Here is a 21,401-nt window from a genome sequence, read left to right as displayed (position 1 = left end):
CCTCAAGGCGCTTGTGCAATAGCCTATGAAAGTAAAAGGCTAGAAGATGCCAAACTCCATTATGACATCTATGAGAAAGAACTCTTTGCAGCGATACATGCCTTAAAAATTTGGAAACCTTATTTGCTTGGAATAGACTTTCTTGTTAAGACTGATCATCAAGGCCTACAATACTTTTTGAAACAAGTTCTATTGAGAGAGGCATATGAGATGATCTATTTTCTTATACTCTTTTCATTTCCAAATTTAGTACACTCGCGGAAAAGAAAATATAGTGGTAGCTGCACTGTGTCGTAGGCCAAGAATTCAGCATATCTGAGTCACATAGCATGATGAATTGACAGCTCTTAAGGATGTATGCATTTTTCTCAAGTATGGATGCATTTGATGACTGGAAGTACTTACCATGCTTACTACATTAATGATGGATACTTGTATATGCAAGAAAAACTATGCATTACAAAGGATCCCCAACAAAATGTTAGAAATAGACCAACAGAGGGTACGTACAGCGGAAGACTGATAGAATAGCCCAGGAGCGCACACAGTGTGGTGTGGGGTGTGGAATCACAACTTCTTAAACTTATGTGCATAGAATAGATGTTGCAGAGTCATCAATAGACAATGAACCAGCTAGATAGAGAAACCACCAAAATAATATATTTCCGTCCAAAGCTATGGACACAATACCTGTGACATCCAAAGCAAATGGACAGATGGTGGCCCAAGGAGTTGAAGAAAACGGACAGTACCGCGTCAGTGCAATGTTGGTTCATGAAGACAACGAAAAGTCCAAACTTTGGCATGAGTGCTTCGGTCACGTCAGCTATGGAACCTTGGCTGAAATGTCAAAGTCGAAGATGGTGGATGGGCTTCCACCCATTACAGGCAATGATGGTGTCTGTAGGTGAAACCGGCCTCTAATCACTCAAAGGGCAGTGGAACTAAACCTTTAATCACTTCAGCACTTATTTACAGCTCACAAAGCATATATCACAACCATTAACCATTGCATGATCACCATTTGGCATTTACCCATTTGTTCACAAACAAAACCACTGAAAAAGGGATGGAGGCTGGAATGCCCCTGCTCAACAGACATAGACAAGTGCACCCGATTGGCCCCAAACACCGTGGCGCCCCTTTCGGTATTTCTTTATATTTCACAATGAAATGATTACAAGTTGCATCTGGGAGATCTTGCCTGCAATTGAGCACGCAGCCCCAATTCACTAAGCCTTCGCAAGGCTTTCAAGCATAGAACACCATCACATAAGTGCACTTAACCCATAGGCTCAACCCAAAGGCATTTTCTTTTCCGAGTGCAATTCCATTGGCTGTCCAGATGCAATCACACTGCACCCCAGCTGCACTCTCTTTGAGTGGTTTCCAGATGGCATTCACAAAGCTTTTCAAAGCTCCAATTTAAAATCAGCAAAGTACCCAACCAAAGAATGACTCATGTAGCACTGCCTGGGCACCTGTGAGCCAATAAAGAGGCGGCACACGAGGCCAACCAATAGCTTATGGCAAAAAGAAATTGCAGTAGCAAAATCACAACTCACCAAGCCCTGAAAACTCGAACCAAGTCCTCAATCGCCAAGAGGACATAGTAGCCAATGCCCAATTGCATTCTCAGCCAAAGAGGAGTGCAAAGGCATGAAGAAAGAGCATTTACAAGAGCCGACCAGCAAGAATTCCACTGAAAAATGCGAAATGAAGCACTTCTGTCGCAGAGAAGTGGGAGTTCTTGGGCTCAAAAGAAGCGTGCTTCAGAGAGGAATGCATTGAGAAGGTTTTGGAGAAGTTTCATCGCTGGAAAGTCCTCCAAAACTGAGAAAAACCAGTCAACCAGCGCGTGGGACCACTCGAAATTCGACAGAAAGTTGTAGCTCTGCAAGAGGAGAGGCCCAGGAGGCGGTAGAAGCAAAAAGGTCCAGAAAAAGCCACTTTTGCGAATTGGACCAGCAAAAGAAGTGCTCAGCTCTGCCCGTTCTACCAAACGCACGGAGGGAAAAGCATATCACTATGAAGGGGAGGCAAAGGGGAAGCCATCGGGCCAAACGGAAGTCGAGGAATCCAAACGGGTGAGGGGTTATGAAGAAAACGGAATTCAGCTGAAGGAGGCTAAAAAACCAGTCCAAAATCTCAACAAAGGGAGAAGATGTGAGAGAAAACCACACGATTTATGGGGGTATCCATAGGTTTACATTCCTTCATCCCAAACCTTTCCAGCATGTTCATAGCATATTGCCATTGCATAAGCCAAATACCATCAAGTGTTCTCAACATCTCTATGCCAACTCCATGTTGAGCATGCTCTTAATTCCAAAAATGTCATCATCATCACTACCAGTCAATATCAAATCATCCACATAAATCACAATCACAACATAGCCAGTAGCTATCTTCTTTGTGAACAAGAAATGGTAAACCTTCCCCATTGAAAAACCAAGCTCGACATGCAAGTATCTACTAACCTTGTCATTGCACTCAGACATTCCGAATGCTTCATAATCTCTCTAGCATAATTCTATTGTGAGACAAAGATCTAATTTGACTCTTGTCAAACCTCAATGCCCAAATAGAAATGCATAAGTCCAAGACCTGTCATCTCAAACTCTTTGCTCAGCATCTCCTTTGTCTGTGAGATATTCTCTTCATGGCTCCTTGTGATACGAGGCCCCTATTTTAGCCATAAAGTGCCTTCCTGAGTTTGCAAACGTTGAAGTTTAGAAGGCCCAGGAATGGCAAAGGAGCATGTAGAAGGCACTAGAGCCACCTGGAACTCTAGGGGGGCCACTGAAGGTACATGGCCTTCTAGGGGGCGCATTAAAAATGCCACATCATCATTTCCCAACAACCACTCTTTTAATTCCTTGGAATGCCTTTGGGCCTAGGGATTAATTACGCTTATGTGCTAGGCACCATGCCGCGTTTAATTACACATTATTAAGCCCACGCTTGGACTTTTAAAACCAAAGTTGTCACGGTCTTGTAGTACATTAAAGTACTTAGAATTTCACGCCCCCGTGACATACCCCTCTCTTGAAACAACAAACCACAGTTTGCTGCCCCAAAACACAGGAGCATGAAATATAGCATAAAAGAGTATACAAGAAAGCCACAGCTATAGTATACAGAGACAGTGAAAATATGGCTAGGAGAGGCATGCATCCATCCATATACACTGCTCAAAATCTATGTGATCCTCGGCGATCAATAGTCAAGATGCATCAATATCATGAAGTCTCACAGCAGAAATACTGTCAGCTCAGTATCTCGGATGAAACATACAGTGTCATCAAGCGACCTCATGAAATCACAGTGAGCCCGTCTGTACTGAGGGAGTGGAGGTGCTACCCCCCTCTCGAACACCAGGTAATGCTCTAGACGCTCGCTCTGCTGAAGTACCTGTAGGAGCCTGGACCGTAGTCGGCTCTAATTGGAAAGCATCAAGGTAAAGCTGCAATATCCCAGGTCTGCCAGTTCACCTTCCTCCATCCATTTCGCATCAAGTGATGGGTAATTTTGAAATTTTACCAAGTAGCGACGGATAACTTTACCCTTGAGCTTTCTATCCCTGTGTGCTAGAATCTGCTCTGGGACTAGAAGTTCATCCTGTTCTTCCACTTCAGGCTGCACCTCATCAGGTAAATCCTCGGGAATATCTCCATGATATTGCTTTAATAAGCTCACATGAAAGGCATTATGTATCTTCCAATGCGGAGGCAACTTCAGCCTGTAAGCTACCTCGTTTATCTTTTCAGAAACCTGGAAAGGACCATAGTAACGCATGTTCAGCTTTGTGTACAACCTTTCCTTGCCTTTCTTATTTTTCAGCCTTGCCTTCTAAAAACGCAGCAAAACCCAATCACCTTTTGTGAATACCAATTCCCTGCGGTGCTTATCTGCTGCTCTTTTCTGCTTGTCCTGACTTCTTTGCAAGGCTATTTGATCTTCTTGTAAGCCTCTTCAAGGCTTTCCACAAAATGATCAGCTTCGAAGATTTTCTCTTTTGTATGCAAAATGGGAGGTATCTTCCTGGCACCTTCCACTATTTTAAAAGGTGCTTTACTTGTGGATGTGTGCACCGTATTATTGTAAGCATATTCCAGCAAAGGCAAATAATGCTCCCATTTGCTTTTGTGGTCTGAGACATAGCATTTAAACATATCCAAGATGGTAGAGTTTTCCTGCTCCGATTGTCCATCAAACTGAGGGTGAAAAGATGACGAAAAATTCAGCGTAGTGCCCATATTTTCAAACAGTCCTCTCCAAAAGAGCTATCACTGATTATGGATTCAGGCATTTCATGATACTTGAAGACATGCTGCAAAAACAATTTGGCCATTTGATTTGCTGTAATTTTCTTTCTTATTGGCACAAAGTGGGCTTGTTTGCTAAACCTGCAAATTATTGTCCACAATCCATCATGTCCAGTAGGAGTACGTGGAAGAACAAACACAAAATCCATAGCTATGCTTTGCCATGGTCTATCCGAAATTGGCAAAGGGTGTAACAACCCAGGTGCCTTCTGCCTGTCAAACTTTACTTTCTCACAAACCATGCATGTTCTCACATATTCTTCCACATCTTTCCTCAAAGAGGGCCAATAAAAGTATTGCTTTACTGCTGTAATTGTTGCTGTAATTCCCCTATGTCCTGCATATGGAGGAGCATGACTTTCCATTATGACTTTCTGTCGCATCTGATCAGTGACACAGAGTCGTCCATGCATCAAAATGAAACCCTCTTTCAACATATAGTGATCATGCCTTTGACCATCAGAAAGCTGATCATAAATAGTTGAAAAATCAGCATCATTAACATATTGATCTTTCATCACATCTAACACATTGTTGTAAGCAATGCTCACTGCTGAAACACTAGGTTTCTTGGAGACTGCTTCAGGCTGTGGTTTCCTGAAAAGTGCATCAGCCACGACATTTTTGTTACCTGGCACATGTACAATTTGAAAATGAAACATTGAGAGGAAGTTAGCCCATCTCATGTGCTTTTCAGATAATTTTCTCTGCGTGAGAAAATATCTAAGTGACTGATGATCTGTCTGCACCTAAAAATCAGCTCCAAGAAGGTAATGTTTCCATGTGGTCAAAGCATGTATCACTGCTAACATTTCCTTCTCGTATGTCTCCAAGTACAATTCAGCATCTTTGAGAACTCTACTCTCATATGCAACCACTCTGCCACCCTGCATCAAAGTGCCTCCTATGTTGTTTCCACATGCATCACAAGTTACAGCAAAGGGTTTTGCAAGATCTGGCAAGATAATAACGGGTTCAGAACACAACTTTTGCTTCAGCTCTTCAAAAGCTGCATTTTCCTTTGGTCCCCATTGAAACGGTACAGCTTTCTTTTGTAAAGCATGCAAGGGAGAAGCAATTTCTGCAAAGTACTTTATAAACCTCTGATAGTATGAACACAACCCAAGAAAGCTTCTGATTTCATGCAGATTTTTTGAAATTGGCAACTCCTTATGGCCTCAACTTTTGCAGGATCCATTTTGACTCCATCCTTTGACACTATATGACCGAGAAAATGAATCTCATGCATAAAGAACTCACTTTTCTTGGTGTTTATTAATAGCTTGTGTCTTTTCAACTCTTGAAACACAATAGTGAGGTGTTTCGTGTGCTCCTGCTCATTTTTAGAGAACACAATGATGTCATCGAAGAAAGTGTCCACAAACTTTCTGTGTGCTCTAAAAATTCTGTCCATCATTCTATTGAAAGTGGCAGGTGCATTAGTCAAACCAAAAGACATCACAAGGAACTCATATAAGCCAAATGAAGTGCGGAAGGCAGTCTTGTAGACATGTTCAGGCCGTATCCTTATCTGATGGTATCCACTTTTAAGGTCAATACGACTAAACATTGAGAACCTTCCAACCGATCCAATATATTATCAATGCGTGGAATTGGAAAACGGTTCTTAATTGTGACTTTATTCAAAGCCCTATAATCAATACACATTCTCCAATTGCTATCCTTCTTTTGCACAAGCAACACAGGGGAACAATAAGGAGAATTACTTGGCTGTATTAATTCATTTTCCAAGAGTTCCGTCACTTGTGACATTATCTCTTCCTGTTGTGCCTTACTGACACGATAGGGAGGTATATTAGGCGGTGAGCTTCCTGGAATTATATCAATTTGATGATCCTCGGGCCTCTTGGGAGGTAATTCTTGAGGAAGTGCATCTGAGAAACAATCCTGAAAATCTGAAATAAAAGCAGCCCTTTCTCTATTTAAAGCAGAAAGAGTAGAGCCTTCCTGAATTGGTTAGCTGTCCTCTTTGACAAAAATCAAGTACGCTGAAATATGACGCTTTATTACATTGGAAATACAAGAAGCTGAAACTACAGGATGGACTCCCCTTTCAACTTTACATCAAGTACATGATTTTTGCCTCTATGAGTTAAAGAAATCTTCTTGTTTCTCATGTGCACATCAGCCCCCACCCTGTACATCCAAGGCATCCCAAGCAAAGCATCACACTCTAGCAAAGGCATAATGTAGAAGTCCTCTGCATCCTGATATCCCTGGATATGCATCCTCAACTTGCCAATGATAGGAGTGACAGGTGTGTTGAGTTCAGGGTTGGCCATATCACACATGCCGGATGGCCCCATTTCCTCAGGCTTGATGCCAAGCCTTCCTGCCATATCAGGAGTTATGAAATTTGCCTCTGTCCCATAATCAAAGAAAAACAAACAATTCTGATTTCTGATTTTTCCCCATGCTCTGCACATCTCAAGTCTTTTTCATTTCCTCTTCATCATGTGCATGTGGCAAACTCCCAATCACATCTGGAAGAAGTCCTGCGGAAGGTTTAGGCTTCTTGTCCTTCCGATCAGCCTGTTTATCACCATTCTTATCATCATCTGACCTGTCTCTTTTCTTGAATGGGCAATCATAATGCGGTGTCCCTCTCCTTTGCATATAAAACATTTGTTTTGCTCCATGAGTGACTTTTTCTCTTCATCAGATAACTTGGTACGGGGCTGTTTATTAGGCTGTCCACGCCTTTGACCAGCTTTGAATTGGGCTTTTGCTCCCTTTTGAAACGGTCGTTTGCCATAATTTTTATTTTCAGATTTTATGTCCTTATCCTGGTGTTTGGCAGCCCGTTTGTTGTCTTCTTTCTTGCTGTCCATAAAGCCCAAATTCTTCTCCTGCATCCATGCATATGCTGTTCTTGCATTCTCAATTAATTGAGTCATAGAACCCACCTTGGTTTTGATGCAATAATCACGTAGCTCACTAGGCAATCCACAACAGTACCTCTCTATTTGCTCTTTCAAAGAAACATGCCTGTAAGAGCTCAATGGCAGCAAAACATCCCAAAACCTTTGGGTGTAATCATCAAGATTCTTGCAAAGTTTGTATGACAAGTCATGCCAGTGTGAAAGTACTTCAACTTCAAAAGTTAGAGTGAGCCAAGTAGAAGAGAACACTTGCTTAAATTCCAGCCAAGTAGTAGGTGCATCTCCATGAAGCATAAGGTTGGTGTACCACTTAAGTGCATTGCCTTTCAAAAATGTGGCAACCTTCCTCATCTTGGATGCTTCTGTAAACAAACCCCCAAGAAATGCAGCATCAAACTGTTGAAGGAATGTGAGGGCTTTGTACCTGTCCTGTACTCCATTATATGTATCAAACTTGACATGAGAACCACCATCCTTAAATTCTTTATATACATTTGATATTGGCTGTCCCAAAGATGGCTGTATATTTGCAGCATTCCCTTCACTAGGGAGAGCCATGCTTGGCTGAACATTAGGCATGGGAGCATATGCTGTGGCTTGCATGCCTGGCTGCATTCCCACATTGTCATACATGGCTTGCTTTCTATGCCCAATTGGCGGTGAAATCAACATAGCATCAAAGATAGAATCTGTACCAAAATATTCAGGTTGCTGCCTCAAATATGGATGAGGTGGTTGAGCCACATTTATGGACTGCACATTATTATTTTGAGGAGTAGAAGTACCCAAACCAAGGCCTTGTGCTGGCTGCTCATACTGTTGCACTGGCTGTACTTTTTGTACCTCTTTCTCAAGTGCTCTTTTGGGCGATTCCTCTCTCTTGGAAGTCACTTTCGGAGTCATTTTTGATGGCTGTCCCTTATGGGAAACTGATGCATGAGTGTGCGGTCCGCCATGAGAAACTGATGCATGTGTGTACTCACTCTTTCCGTGCTTGTGCTTTCTTGATTTCTTCTTCTTCTTGGCATTTGTTTGCACAATTTGAGCCAAATTTTGAGCCAGCTGAGTCAAAGCAGTCACTGCACTTGCAAGCTGTGCATTCAACATAGTAGCATCATCTGACTCACTGCTGGAACTAGTATCACCGTTGAGCTCAGTTGTAGCTTTATGTGTGGCCTGCTCAAAAGGCATTTGTTGTGCTCCTTGCAGCTGTACACTAGTTGAATCATTAAGGCTTTCCTGCCTTCTCCTTTGAGGAGTTGTGGAGCTCTCTTGCTCATGGGTACTCACCATGTTTATGGTTGTAATATTCAGCTGTCAAAAAGTGCAGCAAAGATATCCTTCCACCAAACTACCGAGGCCCACCTCTTGAGAAAGAGTGTGTGGTATCCCGGCAATGGAACCAATGAAACCGGCCTCTAATCACTCAAAGGGCAGTGGAACTAAACCTTTAATCACTTCAGCACTTATTTACAGCTCACAAAGCATATATCACAACCATTAACCATTGCATGATCACCATTTGGCATTTACCCATTTGTTCACAAACAAAACCACTGAAAAAGGGATGGAGGCTAGAATGGCCCTGCTCAACAGACATAGACAAGTGCACCCGATTGGCCCCAAACACCGTGGCGCCCCTTTCGGTATTTCTTTATGTTTCACAGTGAAATGATTACAAGTTGCATCTGGGAGACCTTCCTTGCAACTGAGCATGCAGCCCCAATTCACTAAGCCTTCGCAAGGCTTTCAAGCATAGAACACCATCACATAAGTGCACTTAACCCATAGGCTCAACCCAAAGGCATTCTCTTTTCCGAGTGCAATTCCATTGGCTGTCCAGATGCAATCACACTGCACCCCAGCTGCACTCTCTTTGAGTGGTTTCCAGATGGCATTCACAAAGCTTTTCAAAGCTCCAATTTAAAATCAGCAAAGTACCCAACCAAAGAATGACTCATGTAGCACTGCCTGGGCACCTGTGAGCCAAGAAAGAGGCGGCACACGAGGCCAACCAATAGCTTATGGCAAAAAGAAATTGCAGTAGCAAAATCACAACTCACCAAGCCCTGAAAACTCGAACCAAGTCCTCAATCGCCAAGAGGACATAGTAGCCAATGCCCAATTGCATTCTCAGCCAAAGAGGAGTGCAAAGGCATGATGAAAGAACATTTACAAGAGCCGACCAGCAAGAATTCCACTGAAAAATGCGAAAAGAAGCACTTCTGTCGCGAAGAAGTGGGAGTTCTTGGGCTCAAAAGAAGTGTGCTTCAGAGAGGAATGCATTGAGAAGGTTTTGGAGAAGTTTCATCGCCGGAAAGTCCTCCAAAACTGAGAAAAACCAGTCAACCAGCGCGTGGGACCACTCGAAATTCAACAGAAAGTTATAGCTTTGCAAGGGGAGAGGCCTAGGAGGCGGTAGAAGCAAAAAGGTCCAGAAAAAGCCACTTTTGCGAATTCGACCAGCAAAAGAAGTGCTCAGCTTTGCCCGTTCTACCAAACGCACGGAGGGAAAAGCATATCACTACGAAGGGGAAGCAAAGGGGAAGCCATCGGGCCAAACGGAAGTCGAGGAATCCAAACGGGTGAGGAGTTATGAAGAAAAACGGAATTCAGCTGAAGGAGGCTGAAAAACCAGTCCAAAAACTCAACAAAGGGAGAAGATGAGAGAGAAAACCATACATGTGAAGTTTAGAAGGCCCAGGAATGGCAAAGGAGCATGTAGAAGGCACTAGAGCCACCTGGAACTCTAGGGGGGCCACTGAAGGTACATGGCCCTCTAGGGGGCCCATTAAAAATGCCACATCATCATTTCCCAACAACCGCTCTTTTAATTCCTTGGAATGCCTTTGGGCCTAGGGACTAATTACGCTTATGTGCTAGGCACCATGCCGCGTTTAATTACACATTATTAAGCCCATGCTTGGACTTTTAAAACCAAAGTTGTCACGGTCTTGTAGTGCATTAAAGTACTTAGAATTTCACGCCCCCGTGACAGTAGGGCTTGTCTAGAAGGCAAGCAGCACAGGGACAAGCTCCCACAAGAGGCCTCGTTTCGGGCCATCAAACCACTTGAGTTGGTTCATGCCGACATTTGTGGCCCAATGTCTACAGCATCGTGGGCAGGATCCAGGTACTCACTTCTCTTTGTGGATGATTTCAGTAGAATGACCTAGGTGTATTGTTTGGCTAAAAAGTCACAGGCTTTCGAGAAGTTCAAGGACTAGAAGGCCAGAGTTGAAAAGGAGACAAGGGAGGATGTCAAGACGTTTCGTACAGACAGGGGGGGGAATTCACCTCAAATGAGTTCAACACATTTTGTCGCAAGCATGGGATCAAGCGACAACTCACCACAGCGCATACTTCTGAGCAAAACGGGGTAGCCGAGAGGAAGCATAGAACCACCACGGAGACAGGGCTTTCTATGCTCCGAGGGAGGAACCTTTCTAAAGCCTATTGGAGTGAAGCTATCAATACAGCCGTACACATTCTCAACAGGCCGTTAAGGACAAGACTCCATATGAGGCATTTTATGGTAAGAAGCCCTCTATCACTCATCTTCGCATTTTTGGTTCTAACGCATGGGTGCATGTGCACAAGGAAGACAGGACCAAGCTTGATTCTCGAAGCAGAAAATGTATCTCTGTTGAGTATAGCGAAGAATCCAAGGCCTATTGACTCTTCGACCCAGTAAAGAAGTAGATCCTTATGAGTCAGGATGTCGTCTTTGAGGAAAAGGAACCTGAACCCCAGGAGGAGCCTCAGATTGAGGAGGAGGAGATTGTTTAACCCCCGAACCCACCCTGCCCCAGGTTGACCATCCAAGAGGTGGCGAAATCGGAAGCTGATGTTCCACAAGGTATTGAGGAAGAGCCGGATGTTTTAGAAGCAGTTCCAGTTCCTACTCCCACTGAGAAGGAGAAGAGGTTGCCCCAATGGTACCTAAGAACATTGGAAGACTTTCGGATCACCGAAATACTTGAGAGTAGCAGTTCCGGATTGCGTCAATTCCAACGTCTTTAGAAGACCCCATCCGTGAATTTTGCCTTGGTGGCTCAGCTTGAAGAGCCAAGGACCTTTGAGGAGGTGAAGGACAATCGAGAATGGCAGGCTGCCATGCAGGTAGAGATGGATGCTATCTTGAAGAACAATATTTGGGACTTAGTGGCTAGACCCTCGCGACGGAAAGTCATCGGCACTAAGTGGGTATACAAACTTAAATACAAATCAGACGGCAGCTTGGATAAGTACAAAGCAAGGTTAGTGGTCAAAGGTTTTGCTCAAACTGAAGGCATGGATTTTGATGAAACTTTTGCTCCCTCAGCTTGCATGGTTACTATCTGAACAGTGATTGCCCTTGCTGCCCAATTCTAGTGGCCTATTTTTCAAATGGACGTGAAGTCCACATTTCTTAATGGAACCCTAGAGGAGGAGGTATACGTAGAGCAGCCACCGGGCTTTCAAGATCCAGGGTCCCCATTAAAGGTCTGTAGGTTGAAGAAGGCGTTATACGAGCTGAAACAGGCCCCCAGAGCTTGGTACCAAAGGATTGATGTATTGTTTTAGAAGATAGGGCTAAGTCAGAGCCCTTCTAAGGCAAACCTCTACTTGTTCATTGAGAAGGGGTTGCGATTGGTACTCATCCTCTATGTTGATGATCTTATCTTGATAGGTGACCATGTCAAGAAGATTTCTTAGGTCAAGGAGCTACTCATGTTTGAGTTTGAGATGATTGACCTTGGGTTATTACACTACTTCCTTGGGATAGAAGTAAAGCAGGCCAAAGACAGGATTTTCATTTCACAGGAGAAATATTGCAGAGAACTTCTGAAGAGATTCCAGATGGTGGATTGCAGGACAGCAGTAACTCCCATGGAGGTCGGGCTCAAGCTAAGTGTTCACGACACATCCCAGCTAGTCGATACTCCTTGGTACCAACGATTGGTAGGAAGTTTGCTTTACCTTACCAATACTCGACCTGATATTTGTTATGCAGTTGGGCTATTATGCCAGTTCTCTGCTTCTCCCAAGAAGAGTCATTGGGATGCAGGTTTACGGGTGTTGAGGTATCTAAAGGGTACTTGCACCAATGGGATCACCTATACCAAAGGCATTGAACTAGGCGGGTTTTGTGACAGTGATTGGGCGGGTGATGCTGACACCAGAAGATCAACAACAGGGTATTGCTTCTTACTTGCATCTGGTGCCATCTCTTGGCTGAGTAAGAAGCATACCCACAGTGGCCCTTTCATCTACAGAGGCAGAGTATAGAGCTGCGTGTACAGCAGCTTGAGACACTGTGGTTGCGGTGGATTCTGGAGGACATGGACGTGTGTCAGGAGAGCGCAACAGTGCTGATGTGTGACAATCAGAGTTGCATAACCATTGCCAAGAATCCAGTGTACCATGCGCGGACCACGCACATTGAAGTTCATTACCACTTTGTTCGAGAACTCATCATCGACGACGTGATCGAGCTCATGTATTGCCCGACCATCGACAACTTGTCCGACCTCTTCACGAAGGCACTCCCTCGAGAACAGATGGAGCACCTCATCAGACGTATGGGGATTGGCCCACAGTTGTGACATTGAGGGGGGGTGTTAGATTCTCATTGTGCCCACCTGTGAGCCCCCGATTTGAGGGGACAAGGGGCAGTGAGAGGTAGGAGGGCTGGGAGAGAGACTCTGGCCAGAAACAGAGGGAGGACAGCATGGCAGAAATAGGCGACCAGCACATGGGCTGGTCGCTGCCTGCAACAGCAGGTATATAGGGGCTTTAGGCCTCACGTGGAGGCTCCTGCAGCAGCACAGACTGGCTGCACAGGGCACCCTTATATAGGGGCCTGTGGCGGGCCAAGTCGGCCCAACCAGGGCCACTGACCAGGGCCTGTGGCGGGCCAAGTCGGCCCAACCCTGGGCGGTTTAATGGGGCCACGTGGTCGGCCACCAGACAGGGTACCGACCCTGCTGGTCGGTCATCTGAAGGGGCCTGGGCAGTGCCTATAAAAGGCCCACTTCTCCATTTAGCCCAGCATCCAGTGCGAAACTGAAAGCCCCTCTCCAAGGCTGTGTTCTGCACTCAGATCTGGAGCAGTTTCCGAGAGAGAGTTCATCATTGTTTTCCAGCACCCTGCTGAGTTTTGTATTGCTCCCTTGGAGCCATTTTCTGCCCACCATTCGGTGGATGAATATACTCTCTCTCTCTCCGTCTATATTTCTGAGTGTGTGTTTGTTGCGTTTGTGATCATCTATTTGAGTTGAGTGTGTGAGAGTTGGAGAGATCTTGGGTGGAGGATTGAGTGATTCATTCCCTCCTATTTTCTAACATGTTCATCCAGTGGCTCTCACTCCACCAGGTTTGGTTCCGCTTCCGTACACCATCCTGGTACACTGGTCCATCTCTGGTAGCACCTCTTGGCACCACCACCACCAGCACCTTCAGTCACGTTCCCAATCAAGTAATCTAGCAGTCACAATCTTCCTATTGTCCCCCTCATAATGAGTGAACAACCTGGAGTCTTCCAGGCACCATGCTCTGAGGGTCTGTTTCAACTCATCCTTCCTTTGGCATGGTCTGCAACCAATGAATATCTCCATATAACCTGGACCACGAACTCTCATTGAGTTCTCAAGCAGGTACTCTTTTGGCTTTTGTACACCTTGTCCATCGCCTTCCAGCAATCCGTGTCCGAGATTTGAAGAAGCACCCACACTTTACCTTCCGCCTTTGAATAAGGCCAATTCCTTCCAATCTCGCATTACCTAAGACAAATGAAGAGCAGAGTCTCTCCACAGCATGCTATAAAGGCTCAAATGAAGAACATTAGGTACATCCCAGATCGTTGTATTGCCTATGTGCTTGCTTTGAAGCAAACCATGCACCTCATTGAGGCACATTTCAATAGCCTGTGTAATCTGATACTGTCCCCTTCTGAAGTACAGTGTCCCTCTGAACATGAAACCCCATGGCACTCCATGGAATCCACCCGTGTCAGTGTCAACAGCCACGCACTTGGAAGATACCAAGCACTCCATGCTGTCCTTCATCTTCACAAAGGTCTCTGACTCCTCGTCGACCCACATCTCAATTATCACTGTGGTTTCTAGGTTGGCATATCTGACCTCAATAACACACGGAGATGTTACCAAGAGCAACTCTTCGATTACCACATTTGCTTTGGCTGTTGTATCACCCTCTGAATCTGAGTCGGACTCCTTCCTTTTGTTTTTTTGATCCGCCTTCTTCTTTCCGCAGTCCTTTGCAAAATGTCATGGCATGTCACAATAGAAGCACTTCTTTTGCTTCGACTTTATAGAACAACAAAAATCTGAATTTGTACAATAGGATATATTCTAGTCTTACAAAAGTAAACATATTAGTTATTGGAGGTCTTATAGACAAGGCATGTGCCGGTTTATCTATGCTCCTGGTGTATGCAAAATCTGAAATTGAAACATGGAGCCCATCTCATATACTTCTCTGAAAGCTTGGCTTTGGTTAAGAAGTAGCTGAGGCTTTGATGATCTATCTTGACGGCCCCGAGAAGATAATGTTTCCATATAGTTAATACATGAATAAGTTCCCAATAGTTCTTTATCATATACTTGTAAGTGCTTCTCAGCTATAGGAACCTTGCAAACTCATTTGAGAGGTACTCTCCCCCTCCATCTGACCTTAGGGTTGGTGCTTTAGGGAAAATGTGAAAAGCAATGGCTTTTTCCAAAATCTGGGTGCCTACGTAATTGTAGCTGCTTTTCGCCTGTGGCACCCTCTTTAAAGCTGGTCGCCCCATTTTGAAGGGATTTCCCCCTTAAAACATGGGTGAATTTCCATAATTCCAACGCATTTTACCCATTAATCGTTAGCCAATGCATGCATTCTCGTGCTCTCAACTAATCCTAGTCCTCTGTGGGCATCCCCACCACGCATCAATTCTCTTTGACCAGACTCGAAATATTTTCTCTTTATTTCCTTGGGACATCAAAAAGTACAATTCTGTGACATTATGTGCACCATCACATGTAATGCATGATCATTTTTCAAATACTTTCTACAAGCGTGGTCCACCTATGTCTATTGCAACTCTACCCAAGGCAAAGTCGTTCTTTCTTTCACTGTTAGACTGACCTCTACCTTAGCATAAAGTTCCACTAGTTTATAGTGGCCTTCAGACTGAATACAAGCTGAATTATTGCAGATCAACTCTTCACCATGGACTGGTGAATATCTCGAAATACTTCCAAGCATGCCTTGATTTTGTCTTGTGCTGGAAACAGTGCCCTGCTTTTATCTTGTGCTGAAAAGTCTCAAGGTACCCAAATATGATATTTATATTCAGAGAGAGTCTCTCCCATCTTGGTTCTGAATGAATCCCATATAAGCACATCTCTCTGAAATTGTGCCATTAATTTTTTTTCTGAATCTGATTTTTGAATTAGCTCCAAGCTTGTGTTTCATCACCTTGGGCTTTTACTCTGTCACCAACAAAGTTTATCTTTGCCTGATCAAAAGGTCTCTCTCGAGCACAAAGTATCACCCAAAGGACTTTGGGTTTGTCATCATTGTTGTACTTTGAGACGTTGACACGTTTTCCAGCTTAATCTTCTCATGCCCAAATGCTGTTGTGCGATTCCATTGCAATATATTGTGATTGTAGAATGATGCTAGATTCGTAGTTAAAGTGTTGATTACAGCAATGTTCTCATATATTGGGTGATTGCTATCTTAGTTAAAGTTGTGATACATATAAAAATGTTCCTGTGTATTAGGTGGCTCCATGTACCCCTCTATAGGGCGTGATTGACAGAGCAAAATGCTTAATTCATAAACAAATGTCAAACTAAAAATAGACCATGTTCTTAGTGTGGTCTGAAGATGTTACTGTGAAATAGATCGATAGCCTTAGGAGTTTGGCCCAGAATGCCAAAGCAAAACTGAACACATTATGGGTTTACTTAGTCTAAACACATTTTCTGTTGACTAATTAATCAAAAGTTAGGAAACCAATTCAGACTTAGTTCCACTGGATGATGGTATGAGCAAGAAATATGATAGAGCCATATTGGCCTTCCTTTAAGGATGTGGCTCCCTTGTTCTCGGGGATTTGATCAACTTTAAATCCGCTTCTACCCCGTCAGCAGGTTGGGCGCTCTGTGGTTTGTGGTGTAGTGTTACCTGGGGGGCAAGAATGCCTTTAATATGCCTTTACTTATTTGGTAATGGTGAAGCTGATATAAGGATTCTGAATCTTCTTTAACTGCAATCAAAGGACATAGGAATTAACTGGAAAAATTGTACTACAAGTGGTTGAATGTGGGTGAAAGTGGTCCGCTAGAAATAATATTATTGGACAGCCTTACATGATTACTTTTAGTTTTTTGTTAATGATAAGACTGAAAGTCAATCCAATTTTAGTCTTCAGTGTATATAATATTTGTGTTTACAAGGGCACTATGTGGCATTTTTGCAGGTTTATATTACTGTCTGCAAGATTTGGATTCCAATTTGCATTCTAGGTTAGCTTGTATCAGAGATCATTCAAGTTGAATCTGATTGTAACATAGCGAGGGACAGGAAAAAAAGAGGAATCTTTTACGCATGTCTAAGTTCCAGTGTTTACACGTAATATAAGATTTGGTCGTGTATAGATGGACGTCTCATGCTTGAATACTTGGATATTTACATGTTTGAAGACAGGTGTGAGTAGATTTTAAAATCAAGGGCTTACGGATCTTTCAGGAAATGTTGAGGGTTATCAATGTGTTCATGTTGTTTCACCCATTTACATCTATCTATCTGTGCTGCATACATACCTTATACCTTTGTTGTGGAACAGGCAAGCCGTCATCATCTTGCTGCAATTACTGCTGCTGGCCAAGTATGGGTTTGGCGCAGTAAGCATGGAAAGATTCGTAGCCGATGTAATGAATGGGAGCATATCTCAATTCTAGATGAGAGAAATGTTATTCTGGTTGATATCTCAGGGCCAGACGTGGACAGGACTTCTGCTGGTTATGAAGCTGAACAAGAAGACCAGGTACAGAGATGATATGAGATGACTTGTGTCCTCCAATGTGCTGTGCTTGACTGTGTGAACATTAAAGGGTCTTGAACTCCTCAATATCATTTTTGTCTGGGCTTATTTGTTCAGTCACAAATTCTTCCCAACTTTGTGTAAGAGCTTCAGTTCTATCTTAAATTTGTATCTATTTTGGCTTTGGTTTTATGTTTCTGTCTCTGTTTCTGAAAGGGGGACTGTCTTAAGGCATGGATTACATTTCCTTGGTCTATGCTGGGGCTGGGATGGGGAATGGTGCCTAGTAAAAGGGATCGGTTTCCCCAAAGTTCTTGTCATACGACTCTACTGCCACATTCATGGCATAGTTTTCTCCAATCTTGGACATGCATTGCCTCCTCAACTCTCAAAGAGCCTATGGTGAACCTTCATTATATACTAGCCATATCACGCCATCCACAAGCATATGTGATTATGCATCCTCCAAAGTCCACGTGTAATCCACTGCCAAGGGCTACTAACCCCGTTTTCATATTTGACATACATTTTGATTAGGTCCTTGATTTTCATGCTGGGTTGTGCTTGGCCAAAATGTGCGAACAACCTTTCCCCCTTGGCCAAGCACCAAACAAATGTGACCTCCCACATTGGGCCAGGCCTTCACATAGGAGCTTCTGCACAAGGACCACGAGTTGGTTTGAGAAGTTCGTGCTGAAAATTGTCCTCAGCTGGCTGTAAATCAAATCATATTTTTTTTGGAGGTGCCTGAAGGCCAGAAGGAGGCAGGGATTCAATGCGAATTGTTGGCCACTTGAAAAACGTGGGAGCAGCCAAGATCTCGAGAAGCATGCAAGAATGAGGTGGCAATTGGCACTTTATATGGCTGGTTCTTATCCTAAAACTGATAAAAGCAGTGAAAAAACGAAATTAGACGTACATGTCAATTAAAATGTAGATCAAATATTCCTAGCCTATATAGTGGGAATATAACTTTAATAATTCAATTTGCTATTTGATTCTCTCTCTAAAATTTTTCCCCATGACCCCTCTACCCATGCACATAATTAATGCACAACTAGGTTTAGAACATTCAATTGTACCCTAGGCTATAACTTAAGCTAGACTTATCAGAATCTACCGAAATGGAAACCATCAATTGTAGCTCGTAGTGTACTATCTTATGTGCATGTGAGTGATCTAGGTGTAAATAATTACACTCAAAGATTATTGGTTTTGGTGATTACATTCTACTCAATTTTATTCTATCCTCGTAAGAATCAGCATTACCTCCTGTTAAAATCGGCCCCTTTTTTGTGTGTGTAAAATTAGACTTCCATTAAGTATGAATAAAACCCGCCAGAGCAAGCTCAAGGCAGTAATACATCATGGTGTGCATGAAAAAAAGCTCCTCAAGAAGAGGTATAATCAAGGTTGAGGCTGAAAATGCCATCTCGATCCTGTGGAAGACTCAGAGCAGAAGGGGGAGCCCCTCCATTCCCTGAGGAAAGCAGCCCTCTTGGTAGAAGGTGCTCGAGAAGACCCCTACATGACCGTCCAGATGGCCATCATTGTATGTATAGTGTTTGTCCATATAGTGGCCATAGTCTGGGATCCATCCAATGCCTCTATGCACCTGGCTCTCCCTATATGCCACATTGATATACTTGTTAGTATCTCGCAAGAAGAGTCCACCGAGATATGCACAGCCTTGAGGGGTGAACCTGGGATCCATCCAATGCCTCTATGCACCTGGCTCTCCCTATATGCCACATTGATATACTTGTTAGTATCTCGCAAGAAGAGTCCACCGAGATATGCACAGCCTTGAAGGGTGAGGCAAGGACTTCGTTCAAAGAACATGGCTCAATCAAGTGTTGTTTGATAGCTATAGCCCATGATGAGTCATGCCTCTCAAAAAAGACCTGAGGCCCCGAAAGGGAAAGCCAAGCAATTGAGCCCCAAGTCATGAAGAAGGGGGAATGTTCAAAAGAACTGAAAATTCTGGCAATCGCCTTTTATATAACTCCTACTTGTCTGCAATTCCATAAACAATGCTGAATAGTCTCCACAGCAGCATAGCAATGGGGGCAAGTAGGATCAGCCCTGAACTTGGATCTCCACAGGTTCATTGCAATCCGGCCATGAATAGAAAGCCAGAAAAAGAGAGTGATTTTTCTATTCCCATGGGATTTCGAGAGTCTCCTCCAAAATCTTTTCTGCAGATCAGCAGAAATATGAAAGGCAACCCAATGAAGAGCTCTGAAGTGCCTCCAATCTCTACAATTGAGCTGAAATCTCCCGGCATTATGAACTGTGTAACGAAAGAAGGGGAGGCTCCTCTCGCTCCTCTCTCGGTGCCCTTCGTCAATCCACTCCCACTCTTTTGGGTACCGTTGCAGGAACTTTATGAGTACTCTTGTATAAAGCCAGAGTCTCCAAGAACCCAGGGAAATGAGAAGAGGGTTAGGATCCATTTACCACCGAAAGTGGAAACCAATCTCCACATAGCCTACAATCCTGACCGGCTGAAGCCTGCCTTCCGAAAGCACATAAAAAACTAGGGGCATCCTCATGTACATCTCGAACTGCATTAACCTGAAGTGGAATAGGTGTGTTGAGGAAGCAAGCGCTGCAATGCAGAGTGGGGAAGTGGGGCAAGTGATAAGCATGTCATTTTGTCTCCATCCAATCCACTGGCAAGGCTGCATCGATCTGCTGGATTTTGCCTGCACTCCCTCTTAGATGACTAATCATATGAGCTTTACTATCCTTTGGAAGCTTTTTGAAAGCTTTCTAGACACCCACCGTGGAGGCAGGTCCCCTCTCCCAACTTGACCACTGCATGCAATGAGATGCACCCAGTGGTCTACCATGCTCATCCAAAATGCTGTCGTTACATATGAGTGGCTGCCTATCAATCTCTTCGCGAGAGGAAGGGGGAACGCTCCAAAGAGTACTCCTGAAGCTGGACCATGCTTTCAGGATAGCTGCCATGAGAGGGGAGGAAGGAGATATGAGATGGGCTGAAGTGAAGATCCATTTGGTACTATCCATCGAGTCTCCTCCCGAAGACGGTGTGCATGACTGTATGCTGTGGAAAAAATATGGCTCGTGTTGAGGCATAAGTCCCCTCACAACCAAATTGTAGAGCCAAGCCCCACACTGTAAATATGGATCAATTATATTGAGACCCCCTTCGAAGTGGAGAGAATGAGAGTCTCCCAAGCAACTCTGGCTGTAACATCCTCTATGCCATCAAGTCCACTCCATATAGAATTCCTTATTGGTCTCTTAAGCTGAGTGATGAAATCCCTTGAATGGCACTAGCAAGAACACACAACCATGCCATGGCCAAAAGGACTTGGCTGACCAAAAGGTCAAGCTTTGCAGAGCCCCAAAAGAGGAGCTTTCTCTTTTACTCTCCAACACCGGAGCAAATTGTGTCAGAGAGATGCCCAAGCCAACTTGGTATCCCAAGTATCTGACAGGAACACCCCATCTCAACCCAGGTGAAACCTATGTCACTTCCCCAAAACGGAGTATCCTCATCACGGATCCAAAAGCCATTGGATTTATGCCAATTAATATGTGCCCTTTGTCATGTGCATGGATTGGTATCTGACGTGTACTGGGTACACAAGACTAGCTCAGGTAGCCTGGGGAGGCTTAGAGCTAGGCAGGCTTGATTCTCGGGTTGAGTGGCAAGGGCACGAACCATTTATAGGTCTTCGCTTTTTTTGGCGCTGGGGCCCAAGTCTATAAAAGGGGCCTAGGGGGTTCAGTTCTCAGTGTGCCGATGGGAGCAAGTTTCGCTTCCAGGTGCTAGGTCTGTTCCTAGATTGTGTCGCGGACGCGCGCCTGCATCTTAGCGTAGCCCAAGGCCCAGTGGCAGAACCCAGGCTTCATAGCGCCATCTGGTGGTATGGGACACCAGGCTGGTTTAAATCTGATTGGGAGTTCGTGCCAGTAGCTCAGCTCGTGGCTCGGAGGGGACATCTCCTGATTCGAGATCACATCCCGTAGATGTCATGGTTGGGTGGTGAGCACCCTGCTCAGTTTCTCATGTTGTGTGTGTTTGTTTTGCAGATCAGAGGTTTCAGGAGTGCTGGGACGTGTCAGTGGGTATCAGAGCCAGCTCCTGAGGTAGGAATT

General features: G+C 44.2%; 1 protein-coding gene across 2 annotated transcripts in view; it reads left to right on the top strand.

The window, feature by feature from the left end:
* Positions 1-21,401, top strand: part of LOC147886087 (uncharacterized) — a 62,862-nt gene that overhangs the window by 18,632 nt on the left and 22,829 nt on the right. For both annotated transcript variants that reach the window (XM_087395133.1, XM_087395132.1), the window contains exon 11: positions 17,070-17,270. In XM_087395133.1, the coding sequence (XP_087251259.1) occupies positions 17,070-17,270 (201 nt within the window). The remainder of the gene's footprint in view (positions 1-17,069; positions 17,271-21,401) is intronic.

This window comes from Dipteris shenzhenensis, chromosome 24 (assembly GCF_047967505.1).
Source record: "Dipteris shenzhenensis isolate YYH24624 ecotype China chromosome 24, Dip_SZ_1.0, whole genome shotgun sequence".
Lineage (NCBI taxonomy): Eukaryota > Viridiplantae > Streptophyta > Polypodiopsida > Gleicheniales > Dipteridaceae > Dipteris > Dipteris shenzhenensis.
This window is presented reverse-complemented; position numbering and strand designations above follow the sequence as displayed.